Source organism: Pongo abelii, chromosome 14, assembly GCF_028885655.2.
Source record: "Pongo abelii isolate AG06213 chromosome 14, NHGRI_mPonAbe1-v2.0_pri, whole genome shotgun sequence".
NCBI classification, from domain to species: domain Eukaryota; kingdom Metazoa; phylum Chordata; class Mammalia; order Primates; family Hominidae; genus Pongo; species Pongo abelii.
Window position 1 is genome coordinate 84825887 of NC_071999.2, and position 21445 is coordinate 84847331.

Sequence of the window (21445 nt, forward strand, 5' to 3'; positions counted from 1 at the left end):
ATAGACAGTGTTAAACTAACAAAAACTATGTTTTAATGTTAATAACCAATTCTGCCAAGAGTTGAAAAATAAAAGAGTTGAAAAATTAAAGAAAAAATAATAATATCCAACTATATGCTGCTTACAAGAGATCTAGCTTAGCTTTAAGGACACACATAGGCTGAAAGTGAAGGGATGGAAGAAGATACTCCATGTAAATAGTAACGAAAGAACAAGAGTAGTTATACTTACATCAGGTAAAATAGACTTTAAGTCAAAAATTGGCAAAAAGAGACAAGGTCATTATTTGATGATAAAGGGGTCAACTTATCAACAGGACATAACAATTGTAAATATATATGCATCCAACATCCGAACACCTAAATATAAAAAGGAAACATTAATGAACATGAGAGGAGAGATAGATAGCAAATACAATTGTAGTATGAAACTTCCCCACTTCCAAAAATGGATAGATCAACCAGACAGAAAGTTATTTACAAAATACTTACATCAACTGCATTTTACACCAAATGAACCTAACAGACATATGTAGAACTTGCCATCTGATAGCAATAGGATATACATTCTTCTCTGGCTCAGATGGAACATTCCCCAGGATATACCATATGTTAGATCATAAGACTAGTCTTAAAAAATTCAAGAAGATTCAAATAACATCTGGTATTGTTTCTGATCACAATGATATAAAACTAGAAATCAATAACCACAGGAGGAATCTTAGAAAATTTACAAATACATGGAAATTAAATATGCTCCTGAACAATCAATTGGTCAAGGAATAAATCAAAAGGGAAATTTAAAAATACCTTGAGACATATAACAATGGAATCACAACTTAGCAAAACCTCTGAGATGTAGCAAAAGCAGTTCTAAACAGGAAGTTTACAGCAATAAATGCCTACATTAAAAAAGTAGAATGTTTCCAAGTAAATATCCTAAAATTATGCCTCAAGGAGATTTTAAAATAAAAAAAGAACAAACTAAACTCAGAGTAGCAGAAGGAATGAAATAATAAAAGTCAGAACAGAAATAAATCAAATAAAGAACAAAAAATAGAAAACATAATAAAAGCAGGATTATTTTTTAAAACATAAACAAAATTGACAAACCTCCAGCTAGACTAAATACAATGTAATGAAGACTCAAATAAATGAAATCAGAAGTAAAAGTAAAGATATTACAACAGAGATGTCTCAGAAATTAAAAAGATCATAAGAGACTGTTATAAAAATCATATGGCAAAAAGATGAATAATCTAAAAGAAATGAATAAATTGCTAGAAAAATATAGCCTACCAAGATTGAATCAGGAAGAAATAGAAAGCTTGAACAGGCCAATAAAAAAAATTAAGACACTGAAGTAGTAATTAGAAATCTTCCAAAGAAGAAAAGCCCAATATTTGATGGCTTCATAGCTGAATTCTACCAAACATTTAAAAAGAAGTATTACCAATACTTTATAAACTTTTACTTAAAAAATAGAGCTAGAAGAAACATATACAAACATGTTTTACAAGGCCAAGATCACCTCGATAACACCTAAGCCAGACTAAGATACTGCAAAAAGAGAAAACTACAGGCTAATATGTCTGATGAAACTTGGTGCAAAAATCCTCAATAAAATACTATGAAACCAAATTTAATAATACAACAAAAATAATACACATCATGACCAACCGGGATTTATCCCAGGTGTGCAAGTCTGGTTTAACATATGCAGATCAATCAATGTGATATGTCACATTAACAGAATAACATAAAATTCATAGGATCATCTTGACTGACAGAAAAAGCATTTGACAAAGTTCAGTATACTTTCTTGATTAAAAAAAACTTTTAACAGTTTAGGTATAGAAGGAAAATTTCTCAACATAATAAAGTTCATTTTTGAAATACAGCTTAAATCCAAATAAATGGGAAGTAACTGAAAGTTTTTCTGCGAAGACCCACTACAAGGTAGGGATGCCCACTCTTGCCACATTTATTCAACATAGTATTGAAAGTACCAGCCAGAGGAATTAGGCAAGAAAAAAAAAAAAGACATCCATGTAGGAAATGAAAAAAGCAAAATTGTCTTTGATGCTGATGACATCATCTTATACACAGAAAATTCTAAAAACTCCATCCCCCAAAAAAGTTAAGATTGATAGATAAATTCAATAAAGTTGTAGGTTATAAAAACCACACACAAAAATCAGTAACATTTCTATACACCAACAATGAACAATCCAAAAAAAATTAAGAAAACAATCTCATTTACAATAGCATAAAAAAAAAAGATAAAATAAAATACTGGGAGTAAAGTTAACCAAGGAGTTGAAAGATCTGTACACTGAAAGCTATAAAACATTAATGGAAAAAATTTAAAAACACAAAAACTAAAAAGATATTCTGTGTTTATGGACTGAAAGAATTAATATTGTTAAAATGTTCATATTACCTAAAGCAATCTAAAAATTCAATACAATTCCAATCAAAATTCCAATGGCATTTTTCACAGAAATAGAAAAATAAATCCTAAAAGTAATATGGAACCACAAGAGACCTTTAATACCAAAAGTAATCCTGAGCAAAAAGAACAAAGCTGGAAGCATCATATTACCTGGATTTAAAATAGATTATAAATCTATTGCAATCAAAACAGCATGATACTGGCGTAAGAACACACACATCAACCAATAAAACAGTAGAGAAAGCAGGAAACTAAACACAACTATTTACAGTCAATTGATTTTTTGAAAAACCATGCCAAGAGTACACAATGGGTAAAAGATAGTCTCCTAAATAAATAATGTTGGGAAAACTGGACATCCACAAGCAAAGGAATAAAACCAGACCCTTACCTAATACTACAAAACTCAACTCCAAATGGATAAAGACCTAAATATAAGATTTAAGACTACAGCTAATAAAAGAAAACATAGGGGAAAATCTCCCCAACATTGGTCCTGGCAATGATTTCTTGAATAGGATTGCAAAAGCACAGGCAACAAAAGCAAAATAGCCAAATCTAATTATATCAAACTGAAAAGCTTCTGCACCACAAAGACAACAATAAAATGAAGAGATAGCTGACAAAAAGAGAGAAAATATTTGCAAACCATATATCTGGCATACCCAAAATAAATAAAGAACTCAAACAACTCAACAGGAAGAAAACAACCTAATTTAAAAATAGGCAAAGAATCTGAACAGACGTTTCTCAAAAGAAGAAATACAAATAGACAACAGATATACGAAAAAATGCTCAACATCTCTAATCACCAGGGAAATGTAAATTAAAACCACAATGAGATGTCACCTTACACCTGTTAGAATGGTTGTTATTAAAAAAAAGAATAATAACAAGTGTTGACAAGAATGTGGAAAAAAGGGAACCCTGTACACTGTTGGTGGAAATGTAAATTAGTATAACCATTATGGAAAACAGTATGAAAGTACCTCAAAAAAAAATAGAGCTACCAGGTGATACAGGAATTCCACTTCTTGGTATATATCCAAAGAAATTAAAATTAGTATGTAAAAGGGATATCTGCACTCCTGTGTTCATTTCAGCATTATTCACAGCAGCAGAGCAATGGAAGCAATCTAAGTGTTCAGAAACAAATGAATGGACAAAAAAATATTTTACATACGTGTATATGGTGTTTGGGATACTATATATGTACATACAGTGTTTGGGATACTACACAGCCTTAAAAAAAAGGAAATTCTGTCATTCACAACATGGATGAATACAGCAAACATTACGCTAAGTAAAATAAGCCAGGTATGGAAAGACAAATATTGTATTAGCCGCTTATATGTGGAATTTATAACAGTTGCCCTCATAGAAACAGAGAGTAGAAGGTAGTTACCAGAGGTTTGTGGAAGGAGGCAAAAGAGGCAAAGGGATGATCTTGATCAAAGGGAACAAAGCTTCAGTTACACTAGAGGAATAAATTTTGGGGATCTTTGCACTGCATGGTGACCACAAGTTAATAATAATGTATTACATATTTCAAAATAATTAAAAGACTAGATTTTTAATATTCTCACCACAAAAATAAGTTGGTGAAATGATGGATATGTTAATAATTCTTTGGCTATCACAACATGAGCTTAGGCTACAAAAGAAAAAAATGAATGGGACTACATCAAACTAAAACACTTCTACATAACAAAGGAAACAAACAGCAAAATGAAAAGGCAACCTATGAACTGGAAAAAATATTTGCAAACCACATATCTAATGAGGGGTTAATATCCAAAATTTATGAAGAACACTTATAACTCAATAGCAGAAAAACAAATAACCCAACTAAAAAATAGACAAAGGAGGATCATGGTGGATGGGAGACAGGACTAGATTTCAGCTCCCACTCAGATGGACAGAGTAGCATGTGGAGTCTCGCATCATGAACTTTTGCTCCAGAACTACTGCAGGAAAAATTCAGGAAAGCCAAGAGAACCCACAGACGAGATTGCTCCTACAGGACCTGGGAGACATGCCAAATACTGTGAGTGCCCAAACTGTGGAAGTAGGAAAGGGGGATTGTCTGCCCCCAAACACACACCCTCACCTGGGAACCTGAAGGTCTAGATCACGGGAGAAGATTCTGACCTTACCTGGAGCTGAGTCAATTTAGAGAGCTGAGTGAAATACAGGAGTAAAGGAAGTGGCGGGAAAAGCCCTTTGGGATCTCTGGGTTCCCAGGGAAGCCATTTCTGACTTGTCTCATAGGGCTACCTGGAGAGGGCTGTCAGTGGAACTGGGAAAAGGGCAAAGAGAGAAGAAAACTTCCCGCTGAACTTTGTAACAATTCCAACTGAATGAGAAGTCTCCTGGCCAGAACTTGGGGGAAGGCGTAAATCTTGTGTGCAGACTCCACAGGTGGGGAAGCACAAAAGCCCCACTTGCTTTTGCAGCTGGGAGGCTGGTAGCCTGGGGCAAGTTCTCAGCCCTGCTCACCCACTGCCTGGAAACAGACTCAGTCCTGTTGTGGGGGGCATGGTGAGAGTGATAACTGCCTTCTGGGTTTTGTGGAAGCTGGGTGAGGCCTAATGAATATAGATGCAAAAATTCTTAACAACATACTAGCCAACCAAATCCAATAACATATCCAAAATATAATCCACCATGATCAAATGGGTTTCAAACCAGGGATGCAGGAATGGTTTAACATATGCAAGTCAATAAACGTGATACACCACATAAACAGAATTAAAAACAAAAATTACATGATCATCTCAATAGACACAGAAAAAGCATTCAACAAAATTCAGCATCCCTTTATGATTAAAACTCTCAGCAAAATCAGCACACGAGGGACATACCTCAATGTAATAAAAGCCATCTATGACTAACTCACAGCCAACATTATACAGAATGTGGAAAAGTTGAAAGCCTTCCCATTCAGAACTAGAACAAGACAAGGATGCCCACTCTCACCACTTCTCTTCAACATAGTACTGGAAGTCCTAGCCAGAGCAATCAGACAAGAGAAAGAAATAAAGGGCATCCAAATCGGTAAAAAGGAAGTCAAACTATTGCTGTTTGCTGGTGATATAATTGTATACCTAGTAAGCCCTAAAGACTCCTCCAAAAAGCTCCTAGAATTGATAAAATAATTCAGCAAAATTTCCGGATATGTATACAAATCAGTAGCTCTGCTATACACCAACAGCAACCAAGCTGAGAATCAAATCAAGAACTCAACTCAATAGTTTTACAATCATGAAATAAAATACTTAGGAATATACCTAACCAAGGAGGTGAAACACTCTGCAAGGAAAACTCAAAACACTGATGAAAGAAATCATAGATGACACAAACAAATGGAAACACATCCCATGCTCATGGATGGGTAGAATCAATATTGTGAAAATGACCAAACTGCCAAAAGCAATCTACAAATTCAACATAATTCTCATCAAAATACCATCATTTGTCACAGAACTAGAAAAAGAAATCCTGAAATTCATATGGAACCAAAAAAGAGCCCACATAGCCAAAGCAAGACTAAGCAAAAAGAACAAATCTGGAGGCATCACATTACCTGATTTCAAACTATACTATAAGGCAATAATCACCAAAACAGCATAGTACTGCTATAAAAATAGGCACATAGGCCAATGGAACAGAATAGAAAACGCAGAAATAAACCCAAATACTTACAGCCAACTGATCTTTGACAAAGCAAACAAAAACATAAAGTGGGGAAAGGACACCCTATTAAACAAATGGTGCTGGGTTAATTGGAAAGCCGTATGTAGGAGAATGAAATTGGACCCTCATCTCTCACCTTATACAAAAATCAACTCAAGATTGATCAAGGACTTAAATCTAAGACCTAGAACTATGAAAATTATAGAAGATGGCCGGGCACAGTGGGTCACACCTGTAATCTCAGCACTTTGGGAGGCCGAGGCAGGCAGATCACTTGAGGTCAGGAGTTCCAGATCAGCCTGACCAACATGGTGAAACCCATCTATACTAAAAATACAAAAATTAGCCTAGTATGGTGGCTCGTGCCTGTAATCTCAGCTACTCGGGAGGCTGAGGCACGAGAATCACTTGAGCCTGGGAGGTGGAGGTTGCAGTGAGCCAAGATCACACTACTGCACTCCAGCCTGGGCAACAGAGCAAGACTCCATCTCAAAAAAAAAAAATTTTCTAGAAGATAACATTGGAAAAACCTTTCTGGGCATTGGCTTAGGCAACGATTTCATGACCAAGAACCCAAAAGCAAATAAAATAAAAACAAAGGTAAAGAGCTGGGACTTAATTAAACTAAAGAGCTTTTGCACAGCAAAGGGAACAGTCAGCAAAGTAGACAGACAACCCACAGAATGGGAGGAAATCTTCACAATCTTTACATCTGACAAATGACTAACATCCAGAATCTATAACAAACTCAAACAAATTAGCAAGAGAAAAACAAACAATCCCATCAAAAAGAGCATGAATAGACAAGTCTCAAAAAAAGGTGTACAAATGGCTAACAAACATATGAAAAAATGTTCAACATCACTAATGATTAGGAAAGCACAAATCACAACCACAATGCAATACCACCTTACTCCCAGTAGAATGGCCTCTGGCCGTAATCAAAAAAATCAAAAAATAGTAGATGTTGGCATGAATGTGGTGAGCAGGGAACACTTTTACACTGCTGGTGGGAATGTAAACCAGTACAACCATTATGGAAAACAGTGTGGGATTCCTTAAAGAACTAAAAGTGGAACTACCATTTGATCCAGCAATCCCACTACTGGGTATCTACTCAGAGGAAAATAAGTCATTATGCATAAAAGATACTTGCACATGCATGTTTATAGCAGCACAATTCACAATCGCAAAAATGTGGAACCAACCCAAATGTCCATAAATCAATGAGTGGATAAAAACTGTGGTGTGTGTGTGTGTGTGTGTGTGTGTGTGTGTGTATATAGACACAATGCAATACTACTCAACCATAAAAAAGAATGTATTAATGGCATTCACAGCAACCTGGGTGAGATTGGAGACTATTATTCTAAGTGAAGTAACTCATGAATGGAAAACCAAACATCATATGTTCTCACTCATAAGTGGGAGCTAAGCTATGAGGATGCAAAGGCATAAGAATGATACAATGGACTTTGGGGACTCAGGGGGAAATGGTGGGAAGGGGGTAAGTGATAAAAGACTACAAATTGAATGATGTGTATACTGCTCAGGTGATAGGTGCACCCAAATCTCACAAATCACCACTAAAGAACTTACTCATGTAACCAAACACCACCTGTTCCCCAATAACCAATGGAAATTAAAAAAATTAAAGAAGAAAAATAGAAAAAAAAATAGCCAAAGGACCTGAATAGGCATTTCTATAAAGAACACATAAAGTAGCCAATAGGGATGTGAAAAGGTGCTCAACATCACTAATCATTAAGAGAAGTGAAAGTTAAAATCACAGTGAGATACCACCTCACACCCATTAGGACAGCTATTATCAAAAAGACAAGAGATAAATGTTTGCAAGGGTGTGGAGAAAAGGGAACCCTAGCACACTGTTGGGAATGTAGATTGGTGCTGCCATTATAGAAAACAGTATAGAGATTCCTAAAGAAATTGTAAATAGAATTATTATATGATCCAGCAATCCCTCTTCTAGGTATACATCCACAGGAGATGAAATCACTCCCTCGTAAAGACATCTGCACTGCCATGTTTACTTCAGCATTATTCACAATAGCCAAGATGTGAAAACAAACTAACAGTCTGTCAGCTTTTAAAAGAATAAGATCCTGCCATTTGCCACAACACGGATGAACCTGTAAGACATTATGCTAAATGAAATAAGCCAGGCAAGAAAGAAAAGTATTGCATGATCTCACTTATCAGTGGAAACAAGCAAATAAACAAAAAGATCAAATGTATAAAGATAGAGAATAAAACAGTGGTAATCAGGGCTAGGAGGTTGGGGAGCAGAGATGGTGATGTAAGTCAAAGTATATGAAGTAGCAGATATGTAAGATGAACAAGTCTAACCATCTAACATACAACATGAAGACAATAGATATTAATAATAAAATAAAATTGTATTGGATTAATAATTTTTGTTAAATAAGTAGATTTTAGCTGCTCTTGTCAAAAAAAACTATATGAGATGAGAGGTATGTTATTTTGTTTCACTATAGTGAACATTTTACTACCTATATGTATCCAATAATATCGTATTATAAACCTCAAATATGGATAATAAAATTTATTATTTTAAAACATGTTTTAAAAACACAACAGTTGTTTGTAACCCAGAGGATACATGCTTGAGGGAATGGATACCCTATTCTCCGTGATGTGATTATTACACATTGCATGCCTGTATTAAAATATCTCATGTACCTCATAAATATATACACCTACTATGTACCCACAAACATGAAATAATTTTAAAAAAATTTTTAAAGGAGAAGATTTTTAAAAATACAAAAATTAAGGAGTCATTCAAAAACAATAAAGGGAGGCTACGAGCCTGCATTGAGCTTCACACTCCCCTAACCTCTAAAACCAAGAGTCTGCACATAGGAAATCCCTCAGAATTTCTTGCAGCACTTTCAAAATATATGCATGTCGAAGTCTCACCCTCAGGAGATTCTGACTCAGATTCTACCAATTTCAGTTGGTTTTTGGTTCACTTAATTACACTGAAAACTGTAAGGAAAATACACCTGGATACAGGTATATTTAGACATTGCTAATCGGATCATTAAGCTTGTCAAATGTTCTATAAAAGAATAGCAATTCAAAATCATGAATAATTAAATTGCAAAAACCTGGCCTGTATGCATAGGATGCTGGTAATTCCAAAGTGATGCTTTGTTTGCATGAATGTTGAAAGGCTTTAAGTTACTGAGAAAGTATCATCATAAATACAAGTGGCAAATTTTGTACTAGCCATGATAAGAATGAGTGACTAAAAGCTAAATGGACTTCTATGGTTATTCTTAGGTTTTATGACTTTTCAAAACTTAATGTCTATTATTAAAGTATTCATAAAAATAAATAATTAATCTAAAATTTGATAGTATCCTTTCCCCCTCTCTCTTCTTTTTTGCCCATTACAATTGTCTCAAAAAGGAAATTACATTTTGTATATATTATGTATTCTCTGAACTTTCATTTTCCATATTATAATTCTCAAGTTGCTTCTGATGTGTGTGATATTAACAAATCCTAATTGGTTGAGTAATAGGAGCAGACAGCCTATATAGTGTTAAGCCACTTCCACACCACCTATTTTCTGTATGCAAATCAGACAGAAACAAATGTTTGGCCCCAGCTGGGCAAAATGTCCCATTTAGAATTCTTTTCCTCTTCTTTGTTCTTTGATGTTCTGCAAATGAGCTTCAGAACTCCACTGTTCACACAATTCAATTTTACAGACCCATTATCTGAGATATAATGTGGAGGTTAAATATATCAGGGCAGCCATTATGTGAAAATAATTAACAGTAATGAATAATGCACTAATTCCACTGATGAGAGATGGTTATATGTGTAATGAAGTGTTGGGGCAGCCCTGACAAATGAAATTAAAATATTTAAACACTGTTTTATGATATTACTTTGCTCATATAATTTCCTTTACCTACAATGAGCCACTTGGATTATCGTCATTATCTTGACAGCTCTGAAGGATGAAATAGTGCGGGTTAATGTGACAGCGATTAGTCAGAGGAAAAATCCATCACCCAGGGCAGAACAGGCTGAGGCAGAAAAGGCCTCTACACTGTCCTGTTTCCAACTCGAGAAGAATGATACTATCAACATCACTTCAATATTAAATGGATAGAATTATCTTGTCATTCAGTTACAGCCTCTGAAGAACTACCTATTTGCACCTGCAAAAGAAAGGTCAGCCTTTCTTAATCCCCCATAAAAATACGTTGATAGATTCTTTATATCAATAATAGTGACAGGAACAGAGAGAGAAAAGAGACGTGACAATTTAAAAGCAAGAAGTTTTTCCCTCAAGTCTTTGCAGCCCTTTTTCTCCACAATTTCTGCTCAAATTAAAATTGAATCTCCGGGTCCAACCTATTGAGAAGGACATTGTTGGCTGCTGACTGTCTTTACTCTGAAATTATTACGTCAGACTCCTAATTTGAAAGCAGATTCTACTTTTACTGAACTTTATTCCAGGAATATTATTTGAAACAATCATTCCTAAGCCTATGTATAACTGCCTTTCCAGATGCAGCAAGTTTGAATTTTAAAAAACCTGGGGATGTGATAATCTATCTGTTCTTCATTAAAACTGATACTAAGTTCACGTTAATGAATATGACAGGAGAGGAAGTCATGGGCAACATGAGTGAGAACCATTGCGTCACCAATATCCATTCATGTTGTTATAGTTTTAGCTTATAAACTGACAATAGGGCTATTATTTCCAAAAATCTTTTAACTATATAAAATATGTTTTTTAAACCCTTAAAAATTATAGTTTTCACTTTTTTTGACTTCAAAACAATTATGAATGCATGGAGAAATTGCAGCCATTAGAACAGATTTCTAGAGAATTTTGATCCAGTGTTCTTTCTGTCTTTGATTACACGATGGCTTTCTTTGATTCTGCTCACAAGGGAGGGAAAAAAACCCAACAAGTTCATTTAAACAATAAGACTCAAGTTCTGTCTACTTTTCCTTAACTAGTTTCCATATGTTGGAAAACTTCCTACTCAAAAATGCATGATCATTTAGAGTGTGAATAGTGGCATGTTTCATTTGCTAGTATCTCAAGTGGAGTTCGAAGGTTGATCTCCTTTATGTCAAACCAAGTCCATTTTCTGAAGAACAAGAACAGCAGCTTTGCTGGCAAACCTTTCCTGATGTGTCCCTGCTGACACCGAGACACAACAGCACAGCATCGAAAAAGTCATATATTCACAACACTTTTCCAAATGTAAACTACATCACTCAGTATCTCCTCTACTATATAAATATAGTACAACACCACTGGAATAAACAAATACCAAAACAGTCTCATTTAGGGACTGAGATACTAATTATCATCTGGGCAGACAATCAAAATTTTTGGAGAACCAAACGCACAACATAAAAAAGCCTTGTTAACACGATACTGAGGGAATAAGATAATACCCTGTAAAAGCTAAGATTAACTATGCAACATCAGCATATTTATAATTTAGCCTGCAGTTAAATCACAATAGCAAGGCCCATTATGTAAGAGGTGGTGGTGTAGCTACTTGATAGATTTAGGTATATATCTAATCTAATTTCCAACATCATTTTTGAATGTAATTCATTACCAACTCCTATTTCTACCTCAGCTATCCTTAAGGAAAAGCCAAAAAGGGAGAAAAGTGCGCACGACTCAAGAACAATCTATGTTTGCAAACTTGAAAAGTGTATGACATCACATTTAATGTCTCTCTACCTCAATAATAATATTTCCCAATAGGAAATAATTATTCAAAATAATATATATATCTCTTTCCTGCACTTCTTGCATTTGGTTTGAAAAAAAAATACAATTTACTTCAATTATCTGACAATGAAGTGCCTGGGCAATAAATCTAACATTAAAAAATCATTTCCAGCAAATTACTCCAATAAAATCAATGAAGGTCAGGCTCAGCTGTAGCAACAAATAAATGACATGCTATTGACAGACTAGATGGACTTAATTGTCATTTATGAAGGTTAAGGGGATAAAACAATCTAATAGAAAGCAGATGTTTACTAAACAAAAAAAATGGAAGCAGGTGAAATAGATTGAGAAAGGTAAGTTAGGCATGAACAGCCTCAACATTCTCCTGGCCTAGTCCCAGAGCAAAAATACAAGTTATTCTAATTCTCAGCAGCATGTGTGTTTGACTAGTTCAATATTCTGCTTCAGGCTGCTTTGTGTTCTTTTATATATTGAAGTCATGAAACAGATTTTCTGCTAATAGAAAATGAAGAATTGATAAAATTGAGTAACGGTAGCCAGGTTAAAAGCAGTTTGACCCATTTCAAATTTCCAGTAGCTGCATCTGTAAAAACAGCAAACACTAGGAGAAGAAAGTTTTCCATCTCTCTAATATGGAAATAACTAGCTAATTGTGGCAATATTCTTTGCCAGGTATAAATCTAGATAGTGAATGTTAATATTAAGTTTAAAATGCATGTTTTCATGTAAGCACTAAGAAATAAATCTAGAAGGATCCTCCTGGCTGATCATTTTCCTCTCCTAATAAATTTTAGCAAGGTTTACAATGACGTGGGTCAAACTGCTTTGTCTATACAGATTTCTGAGTACACTCTGAAACTTGCTTTCCCTGGGAATATCTAGCCAGGGTCTTTCCTCTTTCCTCATAATGAGTTCTGAGCTGTTGCTTTAATCTAAAAAAGAAAAAGAAAAGGAGAATCGTTTTGAAAAGTTCCAGCTATCCTGGAAACTACACCTTCAAAGAATCTTTAAAAGTAAAAATAAAAAGGATCATAGATCATTGAATCCCACCGCTTCAACTTACAGAAGCAGAGAAGCAGAGAAAGAGAATCTTCTCAGGGTCTCAGATGTGTCTAGGTCAGAACTGACACCTACCTAGGTCACTAACTCCCAGGGCAAGGACCTTACCAAACCATAGGTCTTCTTGACCTAAAGTGTTAAAAAGGAAGAGGAAGTATTGTATGCTTCCTACAGATCACTGTTTTATCAAAATAAATGATCAACTGTTCTGAAGTGAGCCCACAATTACATGCTGAATTGATTAAAGGAGCAAGGACCAAATTATTCAAATGAAGAACTTTTCCTCTACCCGCTCCCCCCCCCCCACCCCAGCACATGAGCAACTCCGAAAGCATCTGGTCCTACTTCTCACATAGATAGTCCAGACACTCCCAAATCTTCAGAAAAAAATAAAGAAAAAGAAAGGAAGGAGGGAGAGAGAAAAGAAAACAAGTCTTTAAATTTGACCTAGTTGCCTCAAATTCTTTCAAGAAAATAAATAAGCAAATAAAAATCTTTCTACAACAAAATAAGTGTGAATTTTACTTGTGTTTGGTAATATCTAAAAATTATTTTTGTCTTAGAAAAAGATTTGATTAGGGCGTTTCTTAGAGAAAAAATAAAATTTTTGAACTCATCAAAAAAACAAAAACAGAAAAAATGACATAGTAACGTAATTGGGACAATATGAACAATATTTCATATTTTTTCTTTTAATGACTGTCCTCAATGTTGATAAACTAAAATCACTAAGCATTCTCTCAATTGTTAATAAAAAAGAATACTTGCTCAAAAGTCAAGCATTAGTTCCTAGTTCACATTCTTTATTATTAGACTTTATTTCGAGGACTATTTCATGTATGAGTACAATGTTAAAACAAAACCACCAAAACCAGTTTTATGCATTAAAGGCACGATTTATAAGAGTCAGCAGGGACTAACTATTCAATATTAGAGTTGGGGACTGCTCAGGCAAATTTCTGGTGAAGCTACTGCTTATTAAGAGAACTTCACCCATGAATATGCCTAAGGAGTGTTTTCCTGGAGAAAACCAAAGTGAGAAAGGGAATTTGTTTTTAAAATGAGAGTTACATTTTAAATGTTTAATACCCCAAAAGTAATACATCTTCCTCAAATGTGGAAGACCTAAGTTCTGGAAGCTAAGGCTTAAGGGAATTGAGGATAATTTCTGACTCTCAGTAGCCCTGTTAGTTCCATCCAAGTTGAAAGAAACTTTTTTCCTGTTTTTATTTCATGTGGACTTTATAAAGATGCGTAAGTCTGGGTTTAACACCCTCACCATATAGGTGCTAAAGAAATATAGAAAGGCTTGAACAAGATCCAAGAATAATCACAAATGGTTTAAGCTTCTCCCACTTTATTCCACCAACTGGCAATCCACTCCCAGGCACACCCACCATGAGAGTCAAGTGTATGAATTGAGACTATCTGCCATTCAACCATAATGTCAATACAAAAGATTTTCAAAACTTCCACCTGAGCACTGATTTCTCTCCCAAGATCCCATCACCTTTTTGATTTCTACCATGATGGCTTCAAAATCAACCTATTGGAGACAGAAATCATCACCTTCCACAGAACAAATGTCTTCCAGAAAATTTTCTATTTCTTCTAATGGCACGAACATCCTCACTTCAACTTCTTCAGCCTTTTCCCTTCCCCCAAGCAATCAACTACCAGCTCCTATTAAATGCCACACAAGCACTAGCCCATTTCCTTTCATATTTATTTTTATCACACTAATGTGGCTCAGCCCACGTTACTCTGTAAAAACATAGTATACCAAAAGGTAGGCCTCCAATCTTTTCTCCTTCCACACAGTCTGTCCTGAACATGCCTGCAAGATTTGAATTTAACTATAGATTACAAACTTTATTCCAGACCCTCACATTTGACTCCCATTTTTCCCAATCGACCAAAAGAGTTTTCCTCCCAGTTTTCTCCACAGGACCCCTTTTCTCTCATCATACACCTTTTCCCTCACCACGTCCTTGCTCAGTGCTTTGCCCTGAATAATGGAGACTCCTGCACTGTGCACCCCCACAAGTGCTGAATTGCCCCCTCTCCATCACTGCCCATCCAAATCTTACCCATTTATCAAAGCCTGCTGAATGGACTCCCGTCATGCAGCTTTTTCCTGCTCTTTCTGCCCAGAAATGATTAATTAACTTTGCATTCATTTAACATTGACATAATGTCTACCATGTGAATGATACCACTTTCGGTGCCAAGTGAAGATGAAAAGGAAAGAGTTGGAAAAGCCTCTTAAGATTACAGAAATAGACAAGTTTGGTTCTCAAATATCTTTCTGGTATTAGGTAGGAAGGAAGAAGCACCATAAGGAAAAAGCTGCTGAGAGCCATGGAGGCTTAAGGGAGGCAGAAAGCTCTAAAGCCACTAAAGTGGAGGTGACATTTGCATTTGAAAATGACGGATAGGCAAGGAACTTTTTGCTGGAAAGCCTGTGCTGCAGCATTCCCTGGCCTGGGTTCTGCTGCTGAGCCTCATCATCTGTGTGAGCACACAGTTTAATTACCTAAATAGGGCCCTGGATATATTCAACACTTTCATCGTGACCCCAATGTATTATGCAATCTTTACAACATCAGTTTTAACTTGTTCAGCTATCCTTTTTAAGAAGTGGCAAGTTATGCCTGTTGATGACATCATTGGTACTTTGAGTGGCTTCTTTACAATAATTGTGGGGATATTCTTGTTGCATGCCTTTAAAGATGTCGGCTTTAGTCTAGCAAGTCTGCCTGTGTCTTTTTGAAAAGACGAGAAAGCAATGAAGGCAATCACTCTAATATACATGAAGTTCTTAAGAAGCTTAACCATTCAGTATGATATTGGCTGTGGGTTTGTCATAAATAGCTCTTATTATTTTGAGATACGTCCCATCAATACCTAATTTATTGAGAGTTTTTAGCATGAAGGGTTGTTGAATTTTGTCAAAGGCCTTTTCTGCATCTATTGAGATAATCATGTGGTTTTTGTCTTTGGTTCTGTTTATATGCTGTATTACGTTTATTGATTTTCGTATGTTGAACCAGCCTTGCATCCCAGGGATGAAGCCCACTTGATCATGGTGGATAAGCTTTTTGATGTGTTGCTGGATTCGGTTTGCCAGTATTTTACTGAGGATTTTTGCATCAATGTTCATCAAGGATATTGGTCTAAAATTCTCTTTTTTTGTTGTGTCCTCTGCCTGGCTTTGGTATCAGGATGATGCTGGCCTCAAAAAATGAGTTAGGGAGGATTCCCTCTTTTTCCATTGATTGGAATAGTTTCAGAAGGAATGGTACCAGCTCCTCCTTGTACCTCTGGTAGAATTCGGCTGTGAATCCATCTGTTTCTGGACTTTTTTTGGTTGGTAAGCTATTAATTATTGCCTCAATTTCAGAGCCTGTTATTGGTCTATTCAGAGATTCAACTTCTTCCTGGTTTAGTCTTGGGAGAGTGTATGTGTCGAGAAATTTATCCATTTCTTCTAGATTTTCTAGTTTATTTGTGTAGACGTGTTTATAGTATTCTCTGATGGTAGTTTGTATTTCTGTGGGATCAGTGGTGATATCCCCCTTGTCATTTTTTTATTGCGTCTATTTGATTCTTCTCTTTTTTCCCTTTGAAAACTGGCACAAGACAGGGATGCCCTCTCTCACCACTTCTATTCAACATAGTGTTGGAAGTTCTGGCCAGGGCAATCAGGCAGGAGAAGGAAATAAAGGGCATTCAATTAGGAAAAGAGGAAGTCAAATTGTCCCTGTTTGCAGATGACATGATTATATATCTAGAAAACCCCATCATCTCAGCCCAAAATCTCCTTAAGCTGATAAGCAACTTCAGCAAAGTCTCAGGATTCAAAATCAATATGCAAAAATCACAAGCATTCCTATACACCAGTAACAGACAAACAGAGAGCCAAATCATGAGTGAACTCCCATTCACAATTGCTTCAAAGACAATAGAATACCTAGGTATCCAACTCACAAGGGATGTGAAGGACCTCTTCAAGGAGAACTACAAACCACTGCTCAATGAAATAAAAGAGGATACAAACAAATGGAAGAACATTCCATGCTCATGGGTAGGAAGAATCAATATCATGAAAATGGCCATACTGCCCAAGGTAATTTATAGATTCAATGCCATCCCCAACAAGCTACCAATGACTTTCTTCACAGAATTGGAAAAAACTACCTTAAAGTTCATATGGAACCAAAAAAGAGCCCGCATTGCCAAGTCAATCCTAAGCCAAAAGAACAAACCTGGAGGCATCACGTTACCTGACTTCAAACTATACTACAAGCCTACAGTAACCAAAACAACATGGTACTGGTACCAAAACAGAGATATAGACCAATGGAACAGAACAGAGCCCTCAGAAATAATGCCGCATATCTACAACAATCTGATCATTGACAAACCTGACAAAAACAAGAAATGGGGAAAGGATTCCCTATTTAATAAATGGTGCTGGGAAAACTGGCTAGCCATATGTAGAAAGCTGAAACTGGACCCCTTCCTTACACCTTATACAAAAATTAATTCAGGATGCATTAAAGACTTACATGTTAGACCTAAAACCATAAAAACCCTAGAAGAAAACCTAGGCAATACCATTCAGGACATAGGCGGGGCAAGGACTTCATGTCTAAAACACCAAAAGCAATGGCAACAAAAGCCAAAATTGACAAATGGGATCTAATTAAACTAAAGAGCTTCTGCACAGCAAAAGAAACCACCATCAGAGTAAACAGGCAACCTACAGAATGGGAGAAAAATTTTGCAACCTACTCATCTGACAAAGGGCTAATATCCAGAATCTACAATGAACTCAAACAAATTCACAAGAAAAAAGAACCCCATCAAAAAGTGGACAAAGGATATGAACAGACACTTCTCAAAAGAAGACATTTATGCAGCCAAAAGACACATGAAAAAATGCTCATCATCACTGGCCATCAGAGAAATGCAAATCAAAACCACAATGAGATACCATCTCACACCAGTTAGAATGGTGATCATTAAAAAGTCAGGAAACAACAGGTGCTGGAGAGGATGTGGAGAAATAGGAACACTTTTACACTGTTGGTGGGACTGTAAACTAGTTCAATCATTGTGGAAGTTGGTGTGGCCATTCCTCAGGGATCTAGAACTAGAAATACCATTTGATCCAGCCATCCCATTACTGGGTATATACCCAAAGGATTATAAATCATGCTGCTATAAAGACACATGCACACGTTGTTTATTGCGGCACTATTCACAATAGCAAAGACTTGGAACCAAGCTAAATGTCCAACAATGATAGACTGGATTAAGAAAATGTGGCACATATACACCACGGAATACTATGCAGCCATAAAAAATGATGAGTTCATGTCCTTTGTAGGGACATGGATGAAGCTGGAAACCATCATTCTCAGCTAACTATCGCAAGGACAAAACACCAAACACGGCATGTTCTCACTCATAGGTGGGAATTGAACAATGAGAACACATGGACACAGGAAGGGGGACATCACACACCAGGGCCTGTTGTGGGGGAGGGGGAGGGGGGAGGGATAGCATTAGGAGATATACCTAATGCTAAATGACGAGTTAATGGGTGCAGCACACCAACATGGCACATGTATACATATGTAACAAATCTGCACATTGTGCACATGTACCCTAAAACTTAAAGTATAATAATAATAAAAAAAAGAAGCTTAACCTGTGGAATCAAACAACACACTGGTGAAAATCTCTCCCAAGGAAATGGAAATCTGACAGCTTTTAAGAAATATGTAATTAAAAGATTAATCTGTGGGGAAAAAAAGAACATGAGGTATAGGAAGCTTTTGGACAGGTGGAGATGGAAAGAAAAGGCATTTTCTGTATAGAAAATTGGACACAAGAGCATTCTAGTGAATAGCGAAGTATATTCAAGGGGCAATGGCCTTCCCATAAATTCTCTAATATTAGTTTTAATGGCAAAAACAGCAATTACTTTTGTACTAGCCTAATATTCTCCTTTACTTGTGGAGTGTACCATAGTTATGGCCATAATAAGAATGACATATGGGCATATTGTATTTTACATAATGTCCTTACTCTGCAAAAGTATTATTAGCCCCATTTTATAGATGAGAAGGCAAAATGACTTAGCTAAGACCATACATTCTACTAAGTTATAGAGGTGGCATTTGATCCTGAGCCTGTCTGATTCAAAAATGCTTTACTCTTTTCATCATGCTATGGATCACACATTATTGATCACACAAAGATGAATAAAATACAGTTCTCATATTTAAGAAAGTCTTTGGTCCAGTGGAGGACCAATGCTTAGTACTTATTACTTGCAGCCTAATATGCTAACAATGGCAGCTAGGAAAGCCTTATTTCCATGGTCTTACTATAAGTTCTCATCCTATCTGGACGAACTTGTCTGCTTGCTAAAGATCTGATTCTGCATCCTGCCCTCAGAGACAGCTTTCTGAAACACAAATCAAAATATATCTCTTCCCTGTACAAATGCCTTCAGGGACTCCACCTGCAAAAGAAAGTCCAAATCTCACAATCTCATCTACAAGTCGACTGACATCTCAGGAGCCTGGTGTAAGCTACCTTTTTCCAGTGTTGCCTCCTCCACAGGCAGCCAACATGTCAGCCAGAATAAACAACTTCTAACTCCCCTTTTGTGTCTCCAGTACTGTTCCATCTTCCTTTATGCCCCTTCTCTGCCTTGTCCTCCTTAAAAACTGGTCATCACTCAGAGTAAAGTTTAACTATCATTTCCTCTGAGAAGCATCTCTGCCCCTGCTCATATGTTAATGAGCATATATGACTCTGAATCATAATTATTTGTGAATTTTATCTCCACACTGGGCCATAGAATCCTTTGGATGTACAGCATACAACCAAATTCCAGACCCATAATTGGACCTGAAAAAGTGTTTGTTAAATGAATTAACAGTAAAAATAAATGGTACATTAATCAATGGATAGTAACACTGAGTAGGGAGAAGTTTAATTGCATAAATAAAATAGTGCTGTTAAATGACATTGCATAGTAGTAGGGAATGCTACTATTATATGTGTAACATATAACATACACCTCATCATACACCTTTTCCCTCACCATGTTCTTGCTCAGTGCTTTGCCCTGAATAATGGAGACTCCTGCACTGTGCACCCCCACAAGTGCTGAATTGCCCCCTCTCCATCACTGCCCATCCAAATCTTACCCATTTCTCAAGGCCAGCTGAATGGACTTCTCTCAGCTGTTATGTGCCATTGCATAGTAGCAGGCAACTAGAAATGTAGCTTAGGCAAATACAATAAGACTTAAAATAAGTCTTCAGACTTCTGTTAAAATTTGTCATTCCCCAGTAAATCACCTGCAATACAAATAATTCTCTAAACCGTAGCCTTTTCACTTAGTACTATGTAAAAATAAGATGATGGAACATACACTACATAGTCACAATTCCATTCATCTTACTACAAAGTGAAACCAAATCCTTTAATGATAATTACACTTCACCTACAATGTATATACACAGAACATGAAGCACATATGGTTGGCTCTGATGACAGTTCCCTATTCATTCTCACAAGGAATAGTTGATGACCCTTAGTGTTAGGTTCTATATAGATGCTCTTCTGTGGGTACTAAGCTGCTTCTTGCACTTCACACTGGGATATCTACTTTTTGCCTCTTTATTTCTAACTATAGAAATTCCTTAGTCTTTGCTAATGCATTTGTTCAAAGCAATGTCATTAAGTATTTAGCCTATATCAATCAGATACCAACAGAGGATTTCTTCTCGTCAATAAATTTTGATTTTCTCCAATGTGCTTTGCGAAATGCTGGGACCTGCCTCACTAGGTCTAAAGAACAGCCCTGTGGTGCCAGAGCTATCTGGTCATCTGTCTAAACCCAAGTTCATTGGCCGAGCATGCAGCCCAGCCTGCAACCTCCCAGTTGCCAGCAGCATTCTTTCTTACAACAACAGGAAGAAACTTAACACCTTGTGTGATGGAAAGAATAATTTCCTGCTTAGGATCTGAGCTGAAATCCTTGGCATTGGACCTCTGAAGAGAGGTCCTTGGTAAAAGCAGTAGCTGGTAGATTTTTTTTTTTTTTTTTTTAAGACAAATTCTCAATCTGTCGCCCAGGCTGAAGTGCAATGGTGAGATCTCAGTTCACTGCAACCTCACCTCCTGGGTTCAAGCGATTCTCCTGCCTCCTGCCTCAGCCTCCTGGGTAGTTGGGATTACAGGCACCCACTACCATGCTCTGCTAATTTTTGTATTTTTAGTAGAGATGGGGTTTCACCATGTTGGTCAGGCTGGTCTCAAACTCCTGACCTCAGGTGATCTGCCCACCTCAGCCTCCCAAAAGTGCTGATGTCACAGGCGTGAGCCACCGCGCCCAGCTGGATAGCTTTTTTA

General features: G+C 36.4%; 1 protein-coding gene and 1 long non-coding RNA gene across 2 annotated transcripts in view; one reads left to right on the top strand and one right to left on the bottom strand.

Annotated features, from left to right (window-relative positions):
- LOC134759900 (uncharacterized) overlaps positions 1-21445 on the bottom strand; it is an 85355-nt gene that overhangs the window by 41522 nt on the left and 22388 nt on the right. The gene's annotated exons all lie outside the window — the stretch shown is intronic.
- On the top strand, positions 14254-19678 carry LOC100458225 (magnesium transporter NIPA2-like). Its single transcript, XM_063715072.1, is given in 5 exon segments — positions 14254-14257; positions 15442-15792; positions 15795-15831; positions 18693-18780; positions 19475-19678. Coding segments are annotated over 5 exon segments (684 nt in total).